Source organism: Pezoporus wallicus, unplaced genomic scaffold, assembly GCF_028554395.1.
Source record: "Pezoporus wallicus isolate ANWC-B61680 ecotype Strahan unplaced genomic scaffold, APGP_CSIRO_Pwel_v1 contig_747, whole genome shotgun sequence".
Taxonomy (NCBI): Eukaryota; Metazoa; Chordata; class Aves; order Psittaciformes; family Psittacidae; genus Pezoporus; species Pezoporus wallicus.
Window position 1 is genome coordinate 3811818 of NW_026638457.1, and position 23257 is coordinate 3835074.

A 23257-nucleotide genomic window follows, 5' to 3' on the forward strand; every position below is an offset into this window, starting at 1 on the left:
CCCACAAACCTCCAATGAACATCTTCTATCATCCCCAAATATAGTAGATCCCCTTTGCCTAGGAGAAGGAGTAGCAGCAGCCAAAGCGAAGATAAGCAGTACCGTCTGTCTCCAATATCTACATCACCTCTGCTGGGATGAGTAAACCATGCAAGCAATGCTGTCTTGGCTATTTTTGGTCATATTTATGGTTTCATCCCTCTAGAATCAGAATGCCATTCTGGTATTTGTATAATGCTTGTCAACATTTGGAAACAGGGAAGATCAAAGGTCACATTAACAACCAAGCTGTTGAATATATGTAGTATCCTGGGATATAAGTGGACATATTTGTATGTGTGTCTGCTTTTTGATATATACAAAATTAATGTTGCACTTCCAGTGGGGAGGCAATGCAGATTTAGAGTGTATAATCCAGAAATGTATTTCTAGCATTTTCAGTGTCACACTGCTCCCAGAGTGCGCACGTAAACAGAGACATTGGCTGGTGTGAACCTAGTTGGAGGATTGAAATGTTGACAGGAATTGAGCTCAGAAAATCAGCTGATAAAATTGTGTTCTTTGCTAAATAACTATTGCATCTTATAACCAAAGTGGTTCAGAACATCTATTCTCCTATATGCTCAAAAATTCAAAGGAAACCTGTGATACTAGCGGAAGTCTTTCTGGGAAACATGAATTCATGCCACCACAACACTTTCCAGACACAGAGAAATGTCTTTTTTATTGACACTTTTCAAAAACAAAGTTAAGTTTGGATATCACATTTAGACTATCAATCACTGACACTTATGGCAAGTTTGTTTGAAAAATGAGTGTCCTAATTTACTAGGTATTTTCCAGAAGATCAAGATCTGATGGATATGAAAATAACAGTATATGGATTCAATTCCACTGTAATTCAAGATTCATTGAGCCAACAGCAGGTCAGAATTATGTCTGCTTGTGAAAAAAAAGATGTGCAGTTTACTAATTTTGAACTGTTTAGTACTTCAAATAATGTGAAATGAGACATATCAGTGTACCCTGTTTGTTTCACAAAGAGAGATTTGGCTATAGGCTTCTCATAATACAAAATACTAGATTAAATCTTAGAGTATACTAAAATAATAACACCAACAAAGTTTTTCTTACATAATCATAACCTAAACATCAGTTAAATAAGCCTTGATTGCTCCGATTGCCAATAATTCTGAATTTGCTGTCTACACCAAACACACATTTGAGTAATGTGATAATCTGGCAAGAACAACCCCATGTACCAGTACAGGTTGGGGGTTAACCTGCTGGACAGTAGTGAAGGGGAAAGGGACCTGGGGGTGGATAGGAGGGTGACCATGAGCCAGCAATGTGCCCTTGTGGCCAAGAAGGCCAGTGGCATCCTAGGGTGCATTAGAAAGGGTGTGGTTAGTAGGTCAAGAGAGGTTCTCCTCCCCCTCTACTCTGCCTTGGTGAGGCTGCATCTAGAATATTGTGTCCAGTTCTGGGCCCCACAGTTCAAGAAGGACAGGGAACTGCTTGAAAGAGTCAGCGCAGAGCCACAAAGATGATTAAGGGAGTGGAACATCTCCTGTATGAGGAGAGGCTGAGGGAGCTGGGTCTCTTTAGCTTGGAGAAGAGGAGACTGAGGGGTGACTTCATCAATGTTTACAAATATGTAAAGGGTGAGTGTCAGGATGATGGAGCTAGGTTTTTTTCAGTGATGTCCAGTGACAGGACGAGGGGCAATGGGTGTAAACTGGAGCATAGGAGGTTCCATGTGAACATCAGGAAAAATTTCTTTACTGTGAGAGTGACAGATCACTGGAACAGGTTGCCCAGGGGGGCTGTGGAGTCTCCTACGTTGGAGATATTCAAGGCCTGCCTGGACAAGTTCCTGTGTGATGTACTCTAGGTTACCCTGCTCTTGCAGGGGGGTTGATGATCTTTTGAGGTCCCTTCCAACCCTTAGGATTCTGTGTGTGATTCTGTGTGAGTATTTTGAGCTAAATAACCCCTATAAGCCTACCTAGTACATAGTTTCAGTGATTTTTTTCAGAGAAAGTATTGGGAAGGATAAAGCGTTGTGCTTGTGTAAAGCAGAATTTTGACTTTCTTGTTGACACAGAAGGAAGGGGTAGGACGAGATGGTGGGCCAGACTATCCTGACTGCATTCCTGCAAAGTAGCCACAAGGTGGTGCCTTCTAATTTCTCAGACGGAAATTTAATTGTTACTTTTTAATAGAATTTCACAATGATTAGCTTTTTTCATTTCAGCCTTTAGAAAATATTTTAGTCTTGTATTCTTTTCTATTGTTTATGATACAACCATCTAATTATGTCATTGGCTTGTAAACAAGTTATTAAGCAGACCTTTTTTATCTAGCTAATCTTGACAATAAATGCCCAGTCATTTGCATTTTATAATTGCTTCTGCTGGTGAATTACCTGCTCCTTGATTTTAACAAGCACTCAGAGAGCAGTGAATAAGCAATATTAGAAATAGAAGCCATTTAAAACAATTACTATGTCCTTTTTTTTTATTATTGATGTGCTTCAGTGTGTTATGGGTTTATGTTCATTTAAAGCATTAAATTTTGTATACCTCATATTATTACCATAATGACCATGGAGAACATTGACCTTGAAGACCATTAATATTTAGCATAATATATTGATGATTCTCAGTTTGAGAATTTATTGATCTTTCCTTCATTTTTGTGTTTGAGTTTGGGTTTGGGTTTTGTTGGGGTTTTTTTGAGACTTCTCTGAGATTATTTCCAGTTTGATACCACCTTCACATAGTGATTAGGTATAAGATATTACCATAAGCATCAGCTCTGTGGTAGAAACTGCATGTGCACTGCTGAAAACTTTAGGATGAAATTCACAGTATTGATGAAGGCAATGTCAAGAACATATAGAGTATTTCTTGGTGACACCCTTGCAAATGTTTGTCTTTGTACTTATCATGGTCATAGTTTCTTTGGAGAAGATGGCTTTGGCTTGAGAAGTTTTCTTGAAACCTAGTTTTATTAATGTAGTGGACCCACACCTTTCCCAAGAAGCAATGAGGGGCTAAGGGCTGCTTAGCTGAAAAAATCATGTATATGTCAACATATAGAGTTGACGCCACATCCTGATTGTGTTTCCCTCAAATATGGTTACTTCTTGATTTTTTTTTGGCATGAAACCATGCCAAGTGCAAGGTCCTACACCTGGGTCAGAGCAATCCCAGGTACAGCTACAGGTTGGGCAGAGAAGAGATTCAGAGCAGCCCTGTGGAGAAGGACTTGGGGGTGCTGGTTGATGAGAAAATGAACATGAGCCGGCAGTGTGCACTTGCAGCCCAGAAAGCCAACCGTATCCTGGGCTGCATCAAAAGGAGCATGACCAGCAGGTCGAAGGAGGTGATCCTGCCCCACTACTCTGCTCTTGTGAGACCTCACCTGGAGTATTGCGTACAGTTCTGGTGTCCTCAACATAAAAAGGACATGGAACTGTTGGAACAAGTCCAGAGGAGGGCCACGAGGATGATCAGGAGACTGGGGCACCTCTGTATGAAGACAGGCTGAGGAAGTAGGGGCTGTTCAGCCTGGAGAAGAGAAGGCTGCGTGGAGACCTCATAGCAGCCTTCCAGTATCTGAAGGGGGCCTATAGGGATGCTGGGGAGGGACTCTTCATTAGAGACTGCAGTGATAGGACAAGGGGTAATGGGTTAAAACTTAAACAGAGGAAGCTTAGATGGGGTATAAGGAAATTCTTTCCTGTGAGGCCGGTGAGGCCCTGGAATAGGTTGCCCAGGGAGGTTGTGAATGCTCCATCCTTGGTAGTGTTCAAGACCAGGTTGGACGAGGCCTTGGGTGATATGATTTAGCGTGAGGTGTCCCTCCCCATGGCAGGGGGGTTGGAACTAGATGTTCTTAAGGTCCTTTCCAACCCTAACTATTCTATGATACTATGATTCGATGATTCTAAGTTAGTGTAAATGCTAACATAAGTTCATTTGCCAAGGTCCTTCTACAATCTGTTTGCAACAGGATAAATTAATTTGTTGTGTCTTAGAATGCTGCTTTTTAGAATTGAGGTGAGCAATATGCATATATGTGACTTGTCCTATATGGAATTTTCTTACAGCAAGACGTTAATCAGTAATGAAATATTGTGGGTGCTTCTTCATTAACAGGATATGTATTAATTCTTATCTTACAATGGAAACCAACATTACCATAATAATTAAATATGAGCAATGAAAATATTTTTAGGATCCATTCTTACTCTACCAGAATATTTTATGTTGGCTGTTTCTTTTCCAAATTTTACTAAATTAGTTTTCATTACAGTCTTTTTCATTACTTTGCAAAAAAATGCAGTTATGTCAGTGTTATTGGAATTCTGAGAATATTCCTGATGGCTTACTACTAAAAGCTTTTGCTGTTTGGGATAGTTTTGGAACAACCCCAAAATAAATCCCAGTTTAGTGATTTTTTTATTTTTTTTTTTTCCAGGGGAGGCAAGTTCAAAAGATTTTAAAGTTGAAAAGCCTGTTCCTCAGGCTACGATGAAAAAAAGAATGTGGGCATTCTTGGTAGATCAAAGTAAAAGCTTTGGGATTTGTATTCTAAGTAACTTTTATAAAATGTACAGTCAGTGATGTAGTCTGTATTGTTATGCCACATTTTGTAATGGAGTAACCTCAGAATTTTTAATATTAGCTGGGAAAAGGAGCAGCAGCTGTGACAGCTCATAAAAGGAAATGTTTCTCCAGCTTTAGCACATTGCATTTTGCAGTTATGCAGCTGTAAAATTGTGAATTTCTATCATCCTGTACTCCCTTGAGCACTCTATGTGGATGCACAGACTTGTATGGCTAATTTGTGTGTGTGTGTGTAAGTGTACAGAGTACTTGAGGTATTAATTATAATTAAATGCCCTCTTGGAAACCACCTAACTACATATTAGAGGACATTCTTTAATGGAAGAAACTGTTAAAAAAAAAAAAATCTGGAAAAAAAAAAACCAAAAAAATACCCAAACAAAAAACCAAACCAAACCAAATCAAATCAAAAAACCCAAAGAAAGCTCCACCAAAACAAACTTCACAAACCTACAAATACATCCATCATTCACAGGAAAAAAAATGATGAAAACACAAAAATGGAAAAGGTGAAAAGTTGAAAAAAAGCAATCTGTGGTGTTTAAAAAAATCATTTGCAACAATAAAACATTGAAAACAAGATCTCTATTTTGATATTTGATTTCATCGCAACCAATATCTATTTGGTAATGAACTTTGTTTCTGAAGTACTTTTAATATCTTAAGATTTATCATTAAAGAAAAAATAGAAAGATTAGAAATGTATGTAAAACTGACTCATTTCACAAGTACAAATGTAAGAATGCGATTTCAGGAGGCTCACTGTAGCTTCATGAATATTAATCCTCTGGAAAAAAAAAAAAAGAAAAGATTTCATTCTCAAGAAAAAAAAAGAAGTCAGATTACAGAATGTTCATGTCTCTCTAATAATTTTTTATTGGATTCCCCTATATAATTCTTTAACATATGGTATATACAGGTATTCTAACACGTAAATATTAACCTTTGCATTTTTATCTAATCAGCTATACTATAGCTAAGTATAGTAGTAAACGCAATTTACTCCATGTGATTTTATTACTTTGAGTTTTGTATAAACCAGCAAAGTAATAACAAGCACTTTCAGCTGCCTTTTAGCTTGAGAAAATATTGAAGACTGACAGATATTACGGAGAAACCAATGCTAACCATTCTGCTACTATTTAGTGTGATAGGACTATAATAGTGTTTCCAAAAGTCTAGAAACTGTTGACATTAATTTAATACTAATAGTCTCTCTCTGTTCAATATGATTTGAGGCCATGTCAACTTTTATATTAAGTTTATGCTATCACACTGAACTATAAAACTGGTACAACTATATATAAATAATGTACAGTGGACTTGAGCTCAGCAAACTATAAAAAGCTGTTTAGATATAGCTGAACTCAGGTAAGACAGGTTTTATATATTTTCTAAAATGAATCTGTAGGGTGGAATATTTATTTTCAAATAAAAATATACGGTGTTATATGCAGTATTTTAATCCAGATAAATTCACACTACACAGGATTAATTACACATCATCATCACTTCCTTTCACCATGCCTGTAGATCAACAAACCCAATCCTCCTTGGACAATCAGAGAATTAATTTAGATTTAGGATCAAAAATGATTTAACAGATGAATGAACTTTTACATCCAGTGGCTGAGAGATCAAGACCTCAGGTCACTGATTTTAGTACAATCAGGATAATTTCTGCTGAAATGCAGCAAGATACCCTGCACAGCTGTGATTGCAACACAAAGAACCATTAAAATATTGCATTGGACAACATGCTGAATCACACAGGCAGTACCATATGTTGTTATTTATTTGCTCAGCGGCAGCTACATGGCTGAAGTAATGTGAATTGCTATCAGCACTTATTAAACACCTGGCAGCCATTTGTAGCCATTGTCAAGGGGCAATGGACTGCAGTAGTGTGTCCTGGAGGAAGCTGGGGTGACGAGTTTAGTGCTGGTAGAAATTATTACCACTGACTGAATCATAGGTGACAAATAGTACTTAGCACCACTGATCCAGTTTGAAAATTCAGAAACAGATTTAGGAATCTAGAGGAATCTTGAGACTGTAAGCCTCTTTCACAAGAGGTGGAATGGAATGATACGTAGATAAACTGAATAAGAGGATAGACATTATCTTCTGAATGCTTCTCTTGTCCAACATAGCACCTAAACTCCCCAGGATTAAGGTGCCACCATACCCCTATTTCAGCCAGGTCCTGGAAGCACAAAATGATTGCACCATCCTTCTCTCACTGTCCTGGAGAGTAGGGCTGTTGTATCATTTGTGTGCCGATGACACCACAGCCCAAATTATTTCATTATCTCCTCAGTGGCCTCATATACATGTTGAAAGGAGAGATGACAGGATGAAACCTTGTGGAATCCTTCATGAGAAAGTGCCCTCGGGGCTGATGAGCAATTGTCCTATGCCATCCTCTGGGATTTCTCTGAGAGGAAAGAGTGGAACCACACAAATGCAATTCCATCTGCCCCAGCCTAGGTCCACAGGTGAGTCAGAAAAACATCACAGTCAGTGAAATGGCCAGAAAGGCTGCTGACAAAGCTAAACAATGCCACCTTTGAAAAAGGTTTCTGCACTGATAGGAGCTCCCCATCAGCCATAGGGAACTAGTGTAGCTGTCAGGATTCATTCAGACTGGAACCAGGTTAAACAGTTTCAGAAGACTTTAAACGGATTCAGAGTTGCTTCACCAGAAGTCTCTGTCATCCACCCAGAGTACATTTTGTTTTGTCAGGAAATAAATTTTAGAATTTGAGAGTGGCTGAATTGGTGTTTTTGGATACTAATTATTTAAGGCAAGCTCGGATCTTATCGTCCCAGTGGGAGACACTAACAACATCTGCTAGAAGTGGCCTGCAATGAGGTTCTGTATGTCATCTAAGTTCACTGCACAGCTCTAAAACCCAGTGAGCACTTCAACCTGCAGAAGATTATTTCAGTGTTGTTTTGTCAAAGGAAGGGTCAGTATCATCAGATGCTTGTTGATCCTCTTTATGAAATAGATAGAAAAGTCCTTGAAAAAATCAACATTCAATTCAGTTAGAGAGTGAAACACCTCATGTTTCACCAAGCTGTAAGGAAAGACTCTACTGGTCTTAACTTTGTATGGTTGACTTATAGTGGAAGAAAAGCTTAGTTTATGAAAAAAAAAAATCATTTTGCTTGATATTAGTGTCTTTATTTAAGTAGGCAATGAAATCTCCCATACATTTTGGAATTAAAAAGTTATTTTAAAAATAAGTTTCTAAAATAGCTGCTCATTCTATTTCTACCAAAAAAGCAATAATTGCTAAATCTGTAATTGAAAATATGTTGGTGATATGTTCTGCTATTTAATGTGAAATTAGACTGTGGTGTACTTATGCATTATACTTGGTATGGATTGAAAATGTACTACATCAGAAAAGTGTGGGAAATTGTTTTTAATGTAACCATATTATGTGTATAGATATATATGTGTATATATGATTTCTGTTTTTCTGAGGTTATTTTCATTCCATCAATTGATCAGCTCTTTATGATCCTAAATCAACATTTTGCTAGGATCCATGAGGGTGTCCAGGGGGTTTAAGACCAACAGGTTTTTCATATACACATTCAAAACCCCTGGAGGAGTGGCATGTAATGGCAGAAACTGATTAGGAGGGCTGGTCAGGTTAGGGCTGTACATTCGTTCTCATTAACTTCAAGAGGATGAAAACCAGTTTAACTGATATATCTTACTAGATGCTACAACACTGATGCATAATACAAGAAGGCAATGAAGGATTACTGCTGTTACTGCTTTAAGAAAATTAAACAAGGCTACAGATAATATCTGACACACAAGACTGGAAGTAATGAACTTTTGAGTAAATCTTGCATTCTTATTGAATATTGACAGTCAGCTTTATATTAAGTTCATAAAATGTGAGAAAATATAAATCAGCAACTGATCGAAGATTTTTATATTTAAAACACATTGAATAGTATTCACTTAAATCAAAATGCTGAGTGGTGCAGGCATGTCATTCCTGTCTTCTTGTTGCTCTTTTTAGGCTGATAAAAGCAAAATCTGTGGTAGTAGTCTCACAATTATGTGTCTAATGAATGCTAATACAATTTCTAATTACGTTTCTGATTTCATGTAACACAGTATAATGAAAACAGTTTAAATATTGTGTATCTTTCATATCAATACATACATGCAGAGGTACATTTTTTCTCAGACGGTAAAACCATACACAAGCTGTCTAAATAGATTACAAACAGTGGTAATGCTTAGCAAAATTATCATCTTGATTCTACATGATTTGAGAGCTGTCAGCTGAGGCAAATAATTAAAGAGGTATCAGTTGCTTCTTTATTGTCCTTAAGGAGATGAGCTTTTCAAAATTGCTTTGTGTTAAAAGGTTAAGAAATGCAGTTCTGATTAAAATTTTTTTAGAACACTTGAACTCCCCACTCAGAATTGCAACTTTATTTAAATATTTTGTAGTAATTTGTTGCAACCAAATAGTTGCATTTATTTGCATTATTGTTTAGAGAACTGTATGCCTTTCTTCAACTTTTCTACTATTTGATTATATTTAAGATGACTTGAAGGCAATATTTACTTTCTGGTAACATTTCAGGAGAAAACTTGCAATTTTGTAAGGGTGGGTGAAAAATCAATTATAAATGATGTTTCCATAACATGCCTGAAGTGTGGAAGGTAAGTTGGGGCAAAAGGTTATTTTCTTTGAATTAAGCAGTCATATGTAATATGTACTAAAAGTGCTCTATTTCATGATAGACAACAGTTTTGAGATAGAGTCAGTATGTTCTGTAAACATTTTACTCTTTTTCCCCAAAAATCTGAATGGTCAATTGAATTCAGGATCAAGACATTGGGTTGTATTTTCTAAAATAGTATCTGAAAATGTCATTTATCTGTCACAAAAAATGTGTCGCAAAAAAAATCATGTCTTATTATTCCAAAGCAGTAAAAGAGCACAAAGTCTAACTCTACAGAAAATGGAGTCTGCACACTTATTGGAATAGAAAACAGGCAATAAAAGAATTCCTATTAAATAAAGGTCAAACATAAATTAATCCTTTGTAAACCTTTTTTTGAACATGATTTTCTATCAATATGTGAGAAAATTCTTCCTTATATTTCTCAGATACAAGGCAAAGAAGAATAAGCATCCACGCCGTGAGCTTTTATATAACCTTGAATTAATCTTTTTAAAATACGTAACTATTTCAGTGACTGAAATCGCGGGGCAAGAGGGAAAGTAATATTGCTCCTATTCAGTGATCAGTTGCCAAAACAATGGTACTGTCTGGGAGCTGATACTGTTTATAGTTTTCAGACATTTGATATTTTAAAAGACATAGCAGACATGTAAAACTTAGTAAATGAAGTAATTAAATAATGTTTTTAATACCATATATGCAGATAAGTTCCCATGAACTTAATTTATGCAAAATAACTTCAAAACACAAAGTGAATGAATTTTCTAGATAAAATAGCTATCTGAAAATTTTGTTAATTGCCTTTTTAATATTGTCAGTCTTGCCAACGTTTCTCATTTAATAAGTTTTCAGATCAAGGTAACATTCTTAGATAAAATGTGTTGGCAAGTTTCATGAAATCTCATTTGAACGGTATTTCAGAAAGTTGGCATCGAGTGCATGTGTCTTCTTACCTCTTGACTATTGATTGTAATCCTGTTTCTACTGATATTACCTAAAAATTTATACCCTCTTATAAGCGTTTGCAAATCTTTGCAAAGGTTTTGGTGGATTAATGCATCTTGAAAAGGAGTCACTCTGTTTTGGCACTTGTGTTGGATGTTTTGGCAAAGAAAGGGACACAATCTTGAAAATTTTAAAGTGCTAATGTACCATATCTAAATTTAGATGGTTTCTGTTTCTCAGAATATTTCACTTAGATCTTTGTTCCAGAGGTGAGAGCCAAGTAATGTCTGGAGGTGGTGTAAGGCTGAGAGTTGCAGCATTTACTTCTTAGTGGATTCCCTGTGAAATTCCAGAGCTATGTACTAGGTTCCCCACATAGTGAAAATGCCAAGATATGCAAGCATTAGCAATTTAGCCTCTAATCCATTAGGGAATATTAAATTAAATTGTACCCTTTGGAAAGATTTGGGGGTTAATTGCAGATTTGTAATCATAACTGCAGTTCTGATGTTAAGTAAAAGCACTTTCTAAAAAAAAAAAAGAGAAGGTCTAAGAAGGTCTAAGTGAGTGTTTTCCTTCAAAGTACAGCTGGATAAGAAGTAGGTACAGCTTCCTGCTTTCAACACAGTGTTAAGCAAAGATACCTTATGCATGAATATCTGACATATTACATCTCAGACCATTCAATTAGAAATTTTAGCCCTCTCATTCAAAAAGCTATAAATTCTGTCTTGAATGTCAACCCAGTCACTGGGACATCTTTAAAAGCTATTGTTAATGTGCGTCCATTGAAGAAGTCACTCCAGCTAGAAATGCCTGCCAGAAATTATAATTCTTTAATTGAAATTTGGCCTCCGAAGGTCTTGCGCTTGACTATCCTCTCTTTTGTACTAAAATCTTAAACATTTCCTAGTTGTAGATGTCATTTCTTTATTTCAGACTTAAAGGAATGTTTGAAATGAAGGGTATCACAGCCAAAGATTACCTTTTCCTTCCACCTGCCAATTCCCTTATTCACGGAAAGGATAAGGAAAAAAGGCGTTTGTTCAGGATTTGGGGGATTCAGATTCAGTTCTAACCTGTGGCTGAGACAGCTCATGTTTGCACTCTTCTATTTACAGAATTTTACATTAAAATGTTGAATTCATCACTGAAGCAGTAACTACCACTGAAGCCTTTCCTTGTGTGCTCTAATCTGTAACGTACAGAAAAAGCCCATGTTCTCTTCTCTCTCCCTTTCTCCTGCTCTACCTGTTTACCAGTTCTGTACCAAGTGGAACAGCATCAGTAGGTGGAAATCCAAGTGTTTTTACCTTGAAATGGCCTAATGTTTTTATGTTGCAGCCATTTGATGAGCATTGAAGCTTAAAGCTCCTTCAGCAGAATACACTATTGAAAGACACACATGGAAAACTTGAGTGTGAATTCTCTGAATTCTGACTGGATCCAAGATTAAGCCAAGCACCAATGTGCTTAGCAGAATTTCTACTTACTACCACCAAATGACATATCTATAAAATTTAATGTGGAAAACTGAGTGCCTTACTGCTCAGAGTGCCTTCAGCCCTGGAAGGTTTATGAAAACCTGAATGCAGGTTTTGATAAACAGTTTCAATTTAGGTTCCCAAAGAGCTAGGCAGGGTGAGGTACTTAAATATTTCTGGATCTCATCTCCAAACTTGAGGTTTGTGTTAATAACGGTGATGTAACAGTTTACAGATAAAACAGAGTTCTTGATTTAGGAAATAAATCAGGCAATTATATATCGACTGATGATCTATTGCTAATCACACAAAATCTAACATTTATCAAGAAATATTTTCAGTAATCTAGGTTCTATGATCATCTCCTTCTCCTCATTAGTTACTAAGAAAGCAAAACGCAAAGGGCTACATTATACCTCAAATTTGCTTTGTGTGAGAGCAATTGTCAGAGTCTTGGTCTCTGGGATGTGTTATTCAGTTAATAAATTTCTGCATTAGATAGAAAATGTTGAAGTATATGATAAAAATTGTTAATTCACATATCCCAAAACTGAGACTCTTCTTCCTTACTTCCATATTTCATCCATACTCCAATTCTCACACTGAGGAGAAGCTAGCTTGCTCAGCACCCTATTAGCAGTTGAGAATTAAGTCAGATTGAAGGACTAAGGGAGATTTTATTTTACTTTTCAAATTTACTTCACTGAAAAATGAAAAAAAATGGTTCTGAGGACCTAGATTTCAGTGAAAACATGTTAAAATTTTCCAATAATATGCATAAAAAGAGATGAACTTGTTTTCAAATATACACTCCTGAAATGATATTCCATAACGAAAGAAGTGTTTCAGTACAGGAGATGTTAAAAATAATGGACTTGATGATAGTTTTCAGCAATTTGGACTGCATTTTAACCATATTTAAGCATTAATTTAGGTAAACATCCTATACTAAGGCTTGTTGTTTTGTTGAGGAACAGCTATTTAAATCACATAGAAATTAAGTTATTACTTTTAAATATGAGAAAGAAGATCTTACAGAATACCTAATATATATTGCATTCAGATTCTATCCTCTAAGTCTAAGCTATGTTAACAGTTTGTTTGATTTTTTTGAATGTATCATATGCATCTATAGTCAGTAGCTGACAGACAAATAATTGGAGGTGATTTTTTCACTGAGTCATCACAGCTTGATAAGTCATTTCCATTATTATGCAATGAATATTTAAAAGACAGAAATTTGCTATGAGCTCCAGACTGAGACAAAGGAAACCTATGGGACTGACAAGGCTAAACAATAAAGTGAATCTACTTCTAGATATTATTGCTAGACATTTCTCACTGATTTTTTTTTTTTTCTTTTCTTCCTCTATTTCCCTCTGTAGAGGTCCTTCTGTAGTGCCATGATAGAGGAGCTAAGGATGTCTCTGAAGTGTCAGCGTCGATTAAAACACAAGCCACAGGCCCCAGTTATTGTGAAAACAGAAGAAGTTATCAACATGCACACATTTAATGACAGAAGATTGCCGGGTAAAGAAACCATGGCATAGAGCTGGGAAGCCAAATCCCCCAAGCACAAACTGTCATCTTTTTTCAAAACAACCTTGCAAGAATGTTTCCTGTGGAAATATGCAACCTGTGCAAAATAAATGAGTTACCTCATGCCGCTGTGTCTATGAACTAGAGACTCTGTGATTTCAGCAGTTGCAATGGCCAGACTCGAATCACAAGCATCATGGATCAATCAAGTTATGCGGGGTTACACTGTTCGTCATGGGTTTCCACCATTCTGAATGAATGAATGTTCCATGTGAGTTTTGTGGCTGGTTTCAAATGCAGTCTCAGTGAGAAATTACAGGTTCCTTTTGAAGTTCAACGGTTGCCAGGAGATGGAAAATAAATGTCCAAGATGATACTAACCATGGAAGGAGTTTAGTAAGCATAATATGTCAGAACTGTAATGGAACAAGAAACCATATGTTCTTCTGAATTTCCAAGCATAGAAGAGTTGGTGACTGCTGGTAGACTGAAACTACCATCTGGACAGGCAATATGAGCTTCCTGGATGGGAGAAATGTTAAAGCGAAGAAAATGAATCCCATGATTAGAAGGATAGATATGAGGTGCTCACCTACTTTTTGGACTGTCTGTGTCACTGAATTAAGTAAATAAATAATAATTAAAAAAATAAATCAGTAACTTAAATTTACCTGGGCTGGAACTTTAATCTAAAAAAAAACCAAAACAAAAAAACCCACCAAAATAAAAAAAAAAGCAACAAATGAAGAAAAAATTCCATAATTTTGATCCAAGTTTTAGATGAATGAAAATTTCCTTGGTACAAAGGAATGTATTTTACAACCTTTAGATATAAATGATTACTTTTTTTTCTTTAATTGTGAAAAGAGGGAGGGGGTGGGAATCACTGTATTTCACACGTAGAGGGCTTGCATTTTAGCTTGAATGGGTTTTGAAACCCTTGTTCCTGCTTCAAATTGAACTCAATGGAGCCTGAAGAATTCTCACTAATATTGGAAGTAGTGAGTCACCTAAAAGAAGTGAATGGGGAGAACTTTAAAGAGGACTGCATTTTTCAATACAGTCACAGTACTAAATGAACAAAATTCTTGAGCAGGTTTTTTTTTTTTCGAAAAAAAAAAAAATGTTCAGGTTTCTGTGGAAATGCAAGATTTCTATGAAAATAGTTTTTGTATGGAAATTTTTGTAATACTTTTTATCAACAAAATAAGAACATGTCTTTCTGTCAGGGGTGTGATGCCAAGCATGAATGGTAGTGCGTGTGCACCACCAACGTTTGGTGAAAACTATTTTTATCAAGAAAAAGGAATCTTAGAAGAGACATATTTTCAAGTTAGATAATATAAAAAATAGGTGCACTACCAACACTGCTTACCATGCTACACCCCTGTTTTCCACTAGGCTGATAACATGCTGTCATGAACAATTGTATGTAAAAGGTAAAAGACACAGACCTCTTGACCAGATTGTGATAACAGTTAAAGTGCACTCAGTTTGCTGTTTGAAACCAATGCACAGAATTAAAAAAAAAAAAAAGCATTAAAATTATGTCAGTTTTAGTTGTTTTGTTTTTGCTGTGTGATTTGAGCAACATATGTACAATACTTTGTGTGAGTACTGGTACTTAGCCTCAGCTTAGGGCCCTGTTCTGCTGATTCTTGCCATGAAAGGCATGGCCAGAGAGTTTTCTGGGATTCCTGAGGAAAGCCAGTACAACACATTGCGATAAGTTTTTGCAGGATCGAGCCATTAGTTGCTTCAAAGCTAATTCATGTGTCCTGCCTGTGACATATAAAGCTCCGGGACATAACATTTTTAAATAATGCCTTACAGATGCTGAGTCTTGCACCTCCATCTGCTGTAAATTTATTTGTATATCAACAAAAAATATATAGAATGGACTATGAAGGAATGATATGTCAGCCAAACATATTGTGAAGATTGTCTTTATACAGAAAATAATTAGTTCAACTAACTTAAACTAAAATTATCACAGATAATTAGTCATTGGTGAGTAATGAGGTCATTTCTTTACTAGGATTTAATTTAATCTCACTGCTTTTTTAGCACAAGAATATAAAATATATCATTCAAATTATAGAAATTAAATTTGGGGAGAAGGGGAGGTTTGTGTCTACTACCCAGTTCTCATAGATCTTCATAGAGACTGAGCTGGCCATTTCTGTTGTGAACAGGGACTGAGAAAGCAAATTCTCTTGCATTTATGAGAGCTTCATCCCCATTTATGTGATAACAAGGAAGAGGTTATCTTTGTCTGAAGTATAAATAAGATAAAAACATCTTCAGCAAAGATTCTGAAAATGAATATACTTACATAACAAATTTTTAAGTTAATTCTTTAAAATACAAAGGGCGAGAAAGTAACTGTCGTACAACAGAATGAAAATTCCTAATTATGGTGGTTTGGAATGGACAAAAATTAGCTATTGCATTTGAGTGATGATTTACAATAACATTTGTAAAATCGTGTAATAAAATGCTGTGTTATATTCAAACAAACCTTTCTTTTCTCCATTAAGGGTGTTGAAATAAGCAGGATTCCATTCTCACCTTGATGCACATAACTAATTCTCATTAAGCTTTATGTGAGCCAAAGTAAGTGTGAATGCAGAATATGTCCCAGATGTTTTACTGGATCAATGTCCCCCAAGGAACAAAAAACCAAAACCAAAAGTAATGTGGCTTAATTAAGATTTCAGTGAAAATTTCAGCTTCTATTATTAAGGAAAATACAGAAAGTAACTGAAGATTTGTATTTTAGATCAAGACTAGAAATGCCTGGCTCCACAGATTCATAGTAGCATAATGTCTTTTAAAAAAAGAATCAGACATTAATTCATAATGTTACTTTGTTGTGCATTAGTAATTATTTCTCCCTGTTTCACAGAAAAATAAGATACTTGAGGAAAAATTACTAGCAAAAAGTTGACCCCCAAAGCAGAAATACTACTGGAAGTTTTGTACTCAAAACCAAAAATGTAATGATTCCTTCTCCTTTCACTGTTGTGAAGGAAATCCTTAATTCTGAAGAAAGCTTCCTCATTTTGATAGGCCTCTGAATGGCTAGTTCCAAATTCCAAAATTCTTGTATAGCATAGATTTCAACAATGCCATTAAAATCACTGGAACTACACCAGATAATATCAAGTGAGTATCTATCTGGCCCATGAAGATTCAGAATCTGTACATAACTGCTTATGTGGCTTCAAATAATAGCTCAGTCTGTTGATTTCCCAGGACACGATGATAGGTGCTTCTCTTTCTGACCTTGGATGTCACTCTAGAGATGACTTTTAAAGCAGTTATAACTCAGTTATGTATGGTGCTACCTGGTGGACGACAACTGAGGTAAAAACTCAACAGGACTTTTTCTTTTTTTTTTTTTTTTTACTGTATCTGTTTCAAGGAAGACAGATGTTTATAATCTTAAAAATTCTCAAGACACACAATTTCAATCTTCAAGTTGCCTCAGCATGGTTATACAGCAATAAATAACTATGTGGATAATACAGAATAAATGACAAAACCTCCTTTAGCTTATCTATAAATAAGAAAATGTGAAAGGACTGGTAGTAAAAAATTCTAAGCCAAATAGTTGGATGAAATCAAGAGATGTGTGGAGCTTTATAGTAAATGAGGATTTGTCTGGTTATACACATTAGCAAGCCATTTCATAATATTCCTCTTACATAAAAACAAATACAAGCATATCAAGGGAGTATCTGGCAGGTTATTAAGGAGATACTACTTCATGAAGTTTCTGTCTCATTTTTCAGTTCAAGAATTCAGTATAGGTTTTGAAACACCTTTTCTTTCATGTTTATATTACATGCATTAATCCTTCCTGATTTCATCCATAAAGTCTTCCAAACCCCCCAAATAACAGAATGCAAAACACACAACGTATGAAGAAAACAAACCCACCAAAATCCAAAATCTAAAATAGAATTAGGAGAAATACCCTGACATTCTACAAAATCAAAACGTTTCCATGGAAAAGGAATCATGAGCAGAGTTAACAGCATACAAAAAATTAAAATATAATGTGATAGTCATTTTTTTTTAATTATATTAAGGCTATTAGAAAAATATTAAAAGTATTTTAGACACAACTTCACTTAGTTTCCAAATACGTTAGAGTTTCCAAATACGTATGATGGCTGAAATGCTGACTACTTTGAAAGGAGTTTCAAAACTACTTCAGAGGAATCAAGGTTTTGTCCCCAAATGTGTACTGATACAATATTAAAGGCAAAATGAGAATCCAACCCGCGTTAAGGTGTACAGGAGCAATTGTGGTTTTTGTCATTTTTTCAGAGGTAGGATAAAAGGGTTGCTGAGGTTGACTTGTCTGACATCCAAGATTGTTTTTTTCCAATCTCAAATATGCTAGTGTCCTGTTCCCTTCCAGTCTTGCCTCTCTGCCTTTGTACAAGCACCTCTGACACTATCAAATTTATTTTCAAAACCCTTCTCTTCTGGCTTTCCTATAAAATATAGTTCTAATTAAAACTAAAGTTACTCAAGCACCTCACCTCCCCAGTTTGTATCCACAAAGATAAACACACTATCTTTTTATGTGACTGTAATTGTCCTTTTCATTTACTACCCCTCTCTGTCCCCTGCCTGTGTTATCTTCTCCTGTTGTTCTTGTACTTGCCTAGACTGTAAGCTCTTAGGGGGCAGGGAACCCGTCTTTGATTTGTTCTATGTAGCACCATGAACTATGGAGCTATATAAATAATAAAAAAGTAGATCTTCTTAAATGATTTTTGAAGTGATAGTTATCTGATTGACTGCCAGTGTAGTAATACCTTGTTTTAACTCATTGCCTGAAATCCTAATCACTACAGCAAATAATAATAAAAAGAATTAAAAATAATAAAATCAACCCAAAGGAACTATCACACTGGCTCATCTTACTGGAAATGTCTCTACATAGTTGGGGTTTAGGAATATAGAGCATCATGTTTGTATTGCTTCTATTAAGGTTTTAATCTGAAATCAGCTACATTAAAAATTGGAAAAGTAGGTTTACACAAAAAGAAGGGCTATATACAGGATGAGCTTTGTGAAAGAAAGCTTTAAATTGGTTTAGGCTTGGTAAAGCTATAATTAAACAATTTCTTAAGTTGGACACTATACACCTTGCATTCCTTCATTGAATCTGCTCACTTAGATCAGCAAGAATCTCATTATCAAAATTGATGTTAATTCTATCAGCCTGGGCTAGTGCATGGAGTTATTCTTCCTCAGGTACAGTCTTGTCATATCCCTTTGTTCAGCTTCATGAAGCTCTCATTGGCCCATCTCTCCAGCCTGTTGAGGTCCATCTGAATGGCAGCACAAACTTCTGCTTTATCAGCCCCTCCTCCTTTGAGTAACACACACACTGGCTGAGAATGCAGTCTGTTCCACCATACAGGTAATTGATGGAGATGTTAAACTGTATGAGACATGGTATGGATCCCTTTTGATACATCACTGGTTACTGGCCTGAGGCTGGACTTTCTGCCACTGATCACAACCCTTTGATCATGACAGCTGAGCCAGTTTTCAATCTAATATATTATATTAGGACTATCTTTTATATTATATTAATTATATTATATTATATTATATTATATTAATTATATTATAAAGAACTATCTAATATATAGTCCTTAATATATTTAGAAATGGTTTTCAAAAGGATTTTTCTCCCTCACCTTTCCAGTGATGAATGTGAGGCTGACAAGCCTATAGGTCTCCACATCCTCCTTATTGCCGTTCATGGAGTTAGGAGTGACATTTTCTTTCTTCCAGTCCTCACGTATCTTCGCCAACCATGATGAGCTTTCAGATTATCAAGAGTGACCTCACAATAACGTCAGCTCCCTCAGCCTTTGCAGACGCATCTTATCAAGTCTCATTAACTTATATATGTTCAGATTGTTTAAATGTTCCCTAACCTGCTCCTTGTCCAGGAGTAAGTCTTCCTTGCTTCAGATTTTCCTACTGGTCTTAGGGACCTGGCTTTTCTGAAGGCCAGTCTCACCCATAAAACCCCAAACTGAAGAAGATACTGAGTACCTGGCCATGTCCTTTGTCACCAGGCCTCCACTGCTGTTCTGCAGCTGTCCCACAATTTCCCTAGTCTTCCTTTTGCTGTTGATATGTTTATAGAAGCCGTTCTTGCTGCCTTTCCAAATGCTTTCCAGATTCAGCCCAGCTCGGCTTTAGCATTTATGAGACTGACTCTGTGTTCCATGACTGTTTTCCTTGAGATTTTTCTGAGCACGTCTTGTAAAACCAAAGGCCAGATTCTGCTGTCCTGAAATGTGGGATTATTATCCTGTTTTTTGCCCTTATCCTTTTTCCTCAGCATCCTGAAATCCATCATCTGCAGCCAGTACTGTCCCTTACCCTGATTCTTCTGTTTGTAGGTATGAGATCCAGCACAGAATCTCTGGGTTCAGTAAGTTATCATCAAAGCACTATAGAAATCTGATTGCGCCCTGCTGTGTATCAGCGTGCTTCAAGTCCCCATGAGGACTTGATGGGTTTGTGAACATGAAGTTTCTTCCGGTTTGCTGAAGACATAATCAACTTGGAATTTGCAAGAAAAATTATGAACCAGACCCTAAATACCTTTTCATTTTCATTTGCAATATTTCTTCATCTTTGTTCCCTTAGAATTCTTACTCATTAATAAAAAAGAAATCCTGGCCTCTGCTTAGAAAATCACAAAATATACATTATTTTACAGATTTTTTTGCTGCAAAGTAATTTCTGAACATTACCAGGAGAACCATTACTAAATATCTGTCTAGCTGGATTTCAAATTTGAGTGACCTCTCTGATTAGGTGTAAAAAACCTAAGAAAATTTCAACTCTGCAAACATGATGGACAGCGTTCACTACCTTAGAGGGAGCAGCATGGTGACTGACAGCCACTGGTGCACAGTTCTGTTTTGAAGCATTTCAGACTGATTAGTTACATCAAAACAGATAGCGATTTTCAGCATACTTTATTAACAGACATGATTTCGTCTTTCTGAGAGGCTTGAAACAAACTTGCCTAATGTAGGAAAATAAAAAAAAAACAAACAATACAAAACAGACAAAAACTATTTGTGTCAGGGTTCATGAGATCCAGCTGCTTTTTCTAGACCAGAATATTATCCTATGACTCAGTAAACTCCCAAATAGTAGAATTTTAAATTACAGACTCATATGAGCTTGGTAACTGCGGAAGCACATGTGTAGCTTTCAAATTACCAGAAGAAGTTGAAATAGCTGCCATTATCTGAATCAGTCCTAAATTCAGAAGAAAGTGTCCAATAAGCATTATTGAAGTACAGCTGTATTTGTACTTCTGTTTGATAAACTTATAAGGCTCTTTTATTTTATCTTTTTGTTTCTTTCAATTACTGATGATCTTTGGCCAATAATCTAGCATGAGGGAGACAACATACAGCCCTTATAATCAAAATAACCCAACTATAACCAGGCTATTGAAATTTTCAGTCATCCACGTCTTAGCTCAAAGCTTTCTTTTCTGCTGGTGGTTAATGTATTCAGATTGATAGATTTTTCTTTTATTTTGCCTTTTCTTTACTCTTGGGGCAGATTCTTCTGGAAGGCATGCTAAGGCACATGAAAATCAACAAGGTGCTTGGTGACAGCCAGCATGGCTTCACTAAGGGGAAATCCTGCCTGACCAATTTGGTGGCCTTCTATGATGGGGCTACAGAACTGATGGACAGGGGTAGAGCAGATGATGTCATCTACCTGGACTTGTGTAAAGCATTCGACACTGTCCCACAGGACATCTTTGTCTCTAAATTGGAGAGACATCAATTTGACGGATGGACCACTCGGTGGATAAAGAACTGGCTGGATGGCCGCACACAAAGAGTTGTAGTCAATGGCTCAATGTCCAGCTGGAGACCAGTAGTGAGTGGTGTCCCTCAGGGATCGGTGTTGGGACCAGTCTTGTTCAACATCTTTGTCGCTGACATAGACAGTGGGATTGAGTGAGCCCTCAGCAAGTTTCCCGATGACACCAAGCTGTGTGGTTTGGTTGATACACTGGAGGGAAGGAATGCCATCCAGAGGGACCTTGACACACTTGTGAGGTGGGCTGATGCCAACCTCATGAAGTTTAACCATGCTAAGTGCAAGGTCCTACACCTGGGTCGGAGCAATCCCTGGCACAGCTGCAGGTTGGGCAGAGAAGAGATTCAGAGCAGCCCTGTGGAGAAAGACTTGGGGGTGTTGGTTGATGAGAAAATGAATATGAGCCGGCTTCAGTGTGCACTTGCAGCCCAGAAAGTGAACTGTATCCTGGGCTGCATCAAAAGGAGAGTGACCAGCAGGTCGAAGGAGGTGATCCTACCCCTTTACTCTGCTCTTGTGAGACCTCACCTGGAGTACTGTGTACAGTTCTGGTGTCCTCAACATAAAAAGGACATGGAACTGTTGGAACAAGTCCAGAGAAGGGCTACAAGGATGATCAGGGGACTGGAGTACCTCCCATATGAAGACAGGCTGAGAAAGTTGGGGCTGTTCAGCCTGGAGAAGAGAAGGCTGTGTGGGGACCTCCTAGCAGCCTTCCAGTATCGGAAGGGGGCCTATAGGCATGCTGGAGAGAGACTCTTCAATAGGGACTGTAGTGATAGGACAAGGGATAACGGGTTAAAACTTCAACAGGGGAAGTTTAGATTGGATATAAGGAAGAAATTATTACCTGTGAGGGTGGTGAGGCGCTGGAATAGGTTGCCCAGGGAGGTTGTGAATGCTCGCTCCATCCCTGGCAGTGTTCAAGATCAGGTTGGACAGAGCCTTGGGTGATATGGTTTATTGTGAGGTGTCCCTGCCCATGGCAGGGGTAGTGGAACTTGATGATCTTAAGGTCCTTTCCAACCCTAACTATTTTATTCTCTTCTGTTCTACTCCTGCTACACATGGGTTCGTGTTACAAATATCCTAGTCTTAACATTACATTCCAGAAAATACCTGAATATAGCTCATGCATAGGGATAATTTTAGTTTCCATAAGACAGTGAACCGACTCATATTCCACTTGTGAACCTGTGATACCTGCTATTAAAGGCTGCTTCATGATAACAACTTCTTCGTTTTTCATGTAATTTCATTGTCTTTTCTCTAAATCTATTTTTGTCTTGGTAACTGGATTTCATATTTTGGTTTTAAGTTTTGTGTTCATGTAGAGTGCCTGCAAAAATTGAATACTAAATAAATGAAAACATTACATAATAGCGGTAAGAAAAAAAAAAAAGTAAGAACTTCTCAGAATGTTATCTATCTGCCTCCAAGACATTCTGGTCCGAGAAGTTTATGTAATAACATTACATTACCTTAAGGACTCACTTCCAGGACAGCATTTGTTCAACTTATCACAATGTGTTTTGGCCCTCTGTATTATCAAAATATACACTACTAGCATTGCTTTGACAAGACCAAGTTCAATCAAGCTTCACATCGGCAGTACATCTGTTACATCTTTTGATTTTTACAGAACAAAATTTATTTGACATGACTACAGAGATTCTGGTACTTATCTATCTACATACCTAGCCTACAGGAAACATCTTCCACATTTTCTTTGGAAGCTGGTAAAAACCTGCAAACAATATCATAAATCAATTAGCTATTCTTAAACAGTTGCTCTGAAAAAAAACAAGGTGTTGTTATATTTTAAATGGAAGATACAATGAAGTATGGTCTTTGTAACAAGCTATCCATGGCTGAATACATGCTAGATGAACCACAGGAAGTCTGATTCTAGGATATAATTGAATGACCCAATTTTCCATCAGTTATTAGGATATTGGGCTCTTAACACATTATAATTAATATTGATATCTTTGGCACTAAAAATTGAAAAGTATGAGC

General features: G+C 36.7%; 1 protein-coding gene across 5 annotated transcripts in view; it reads left to right on the forward strand.

Moving 5' to 3' along the window:
- Positions 1-14002, forward strand: part of GRIK2 (glutamate ionotropic receptor kainate type subunit 2) — a 402122-nt gene extending 388120 nt beyond the window's left edge. For 4 of the 5 annotated variants that reach the window (XM_057410866.1, XM_057410863.1, XM_057410867.1 and 1 more), the window contains 2 exons: positions 6958-7135; positions 13183-13330. In XM_057410866.1, the coding sequence (XP_057266849.1) occupies positions 6958-7135; positions 13183-13196 (192 nt within the window). In that variant the 3' untranslated portion in view covers positions 13197-13330. Of the gene's footprint in view, positions 1-6957; positions 7136-13182 lie in introns of all 5 variants that reach the window. The other variant, XM_057410864.1, reaches the window with a different exon arrangement.
- The last annotated feature ends 9255 nt before the right edge of the window (positions 14003-23257 follow it).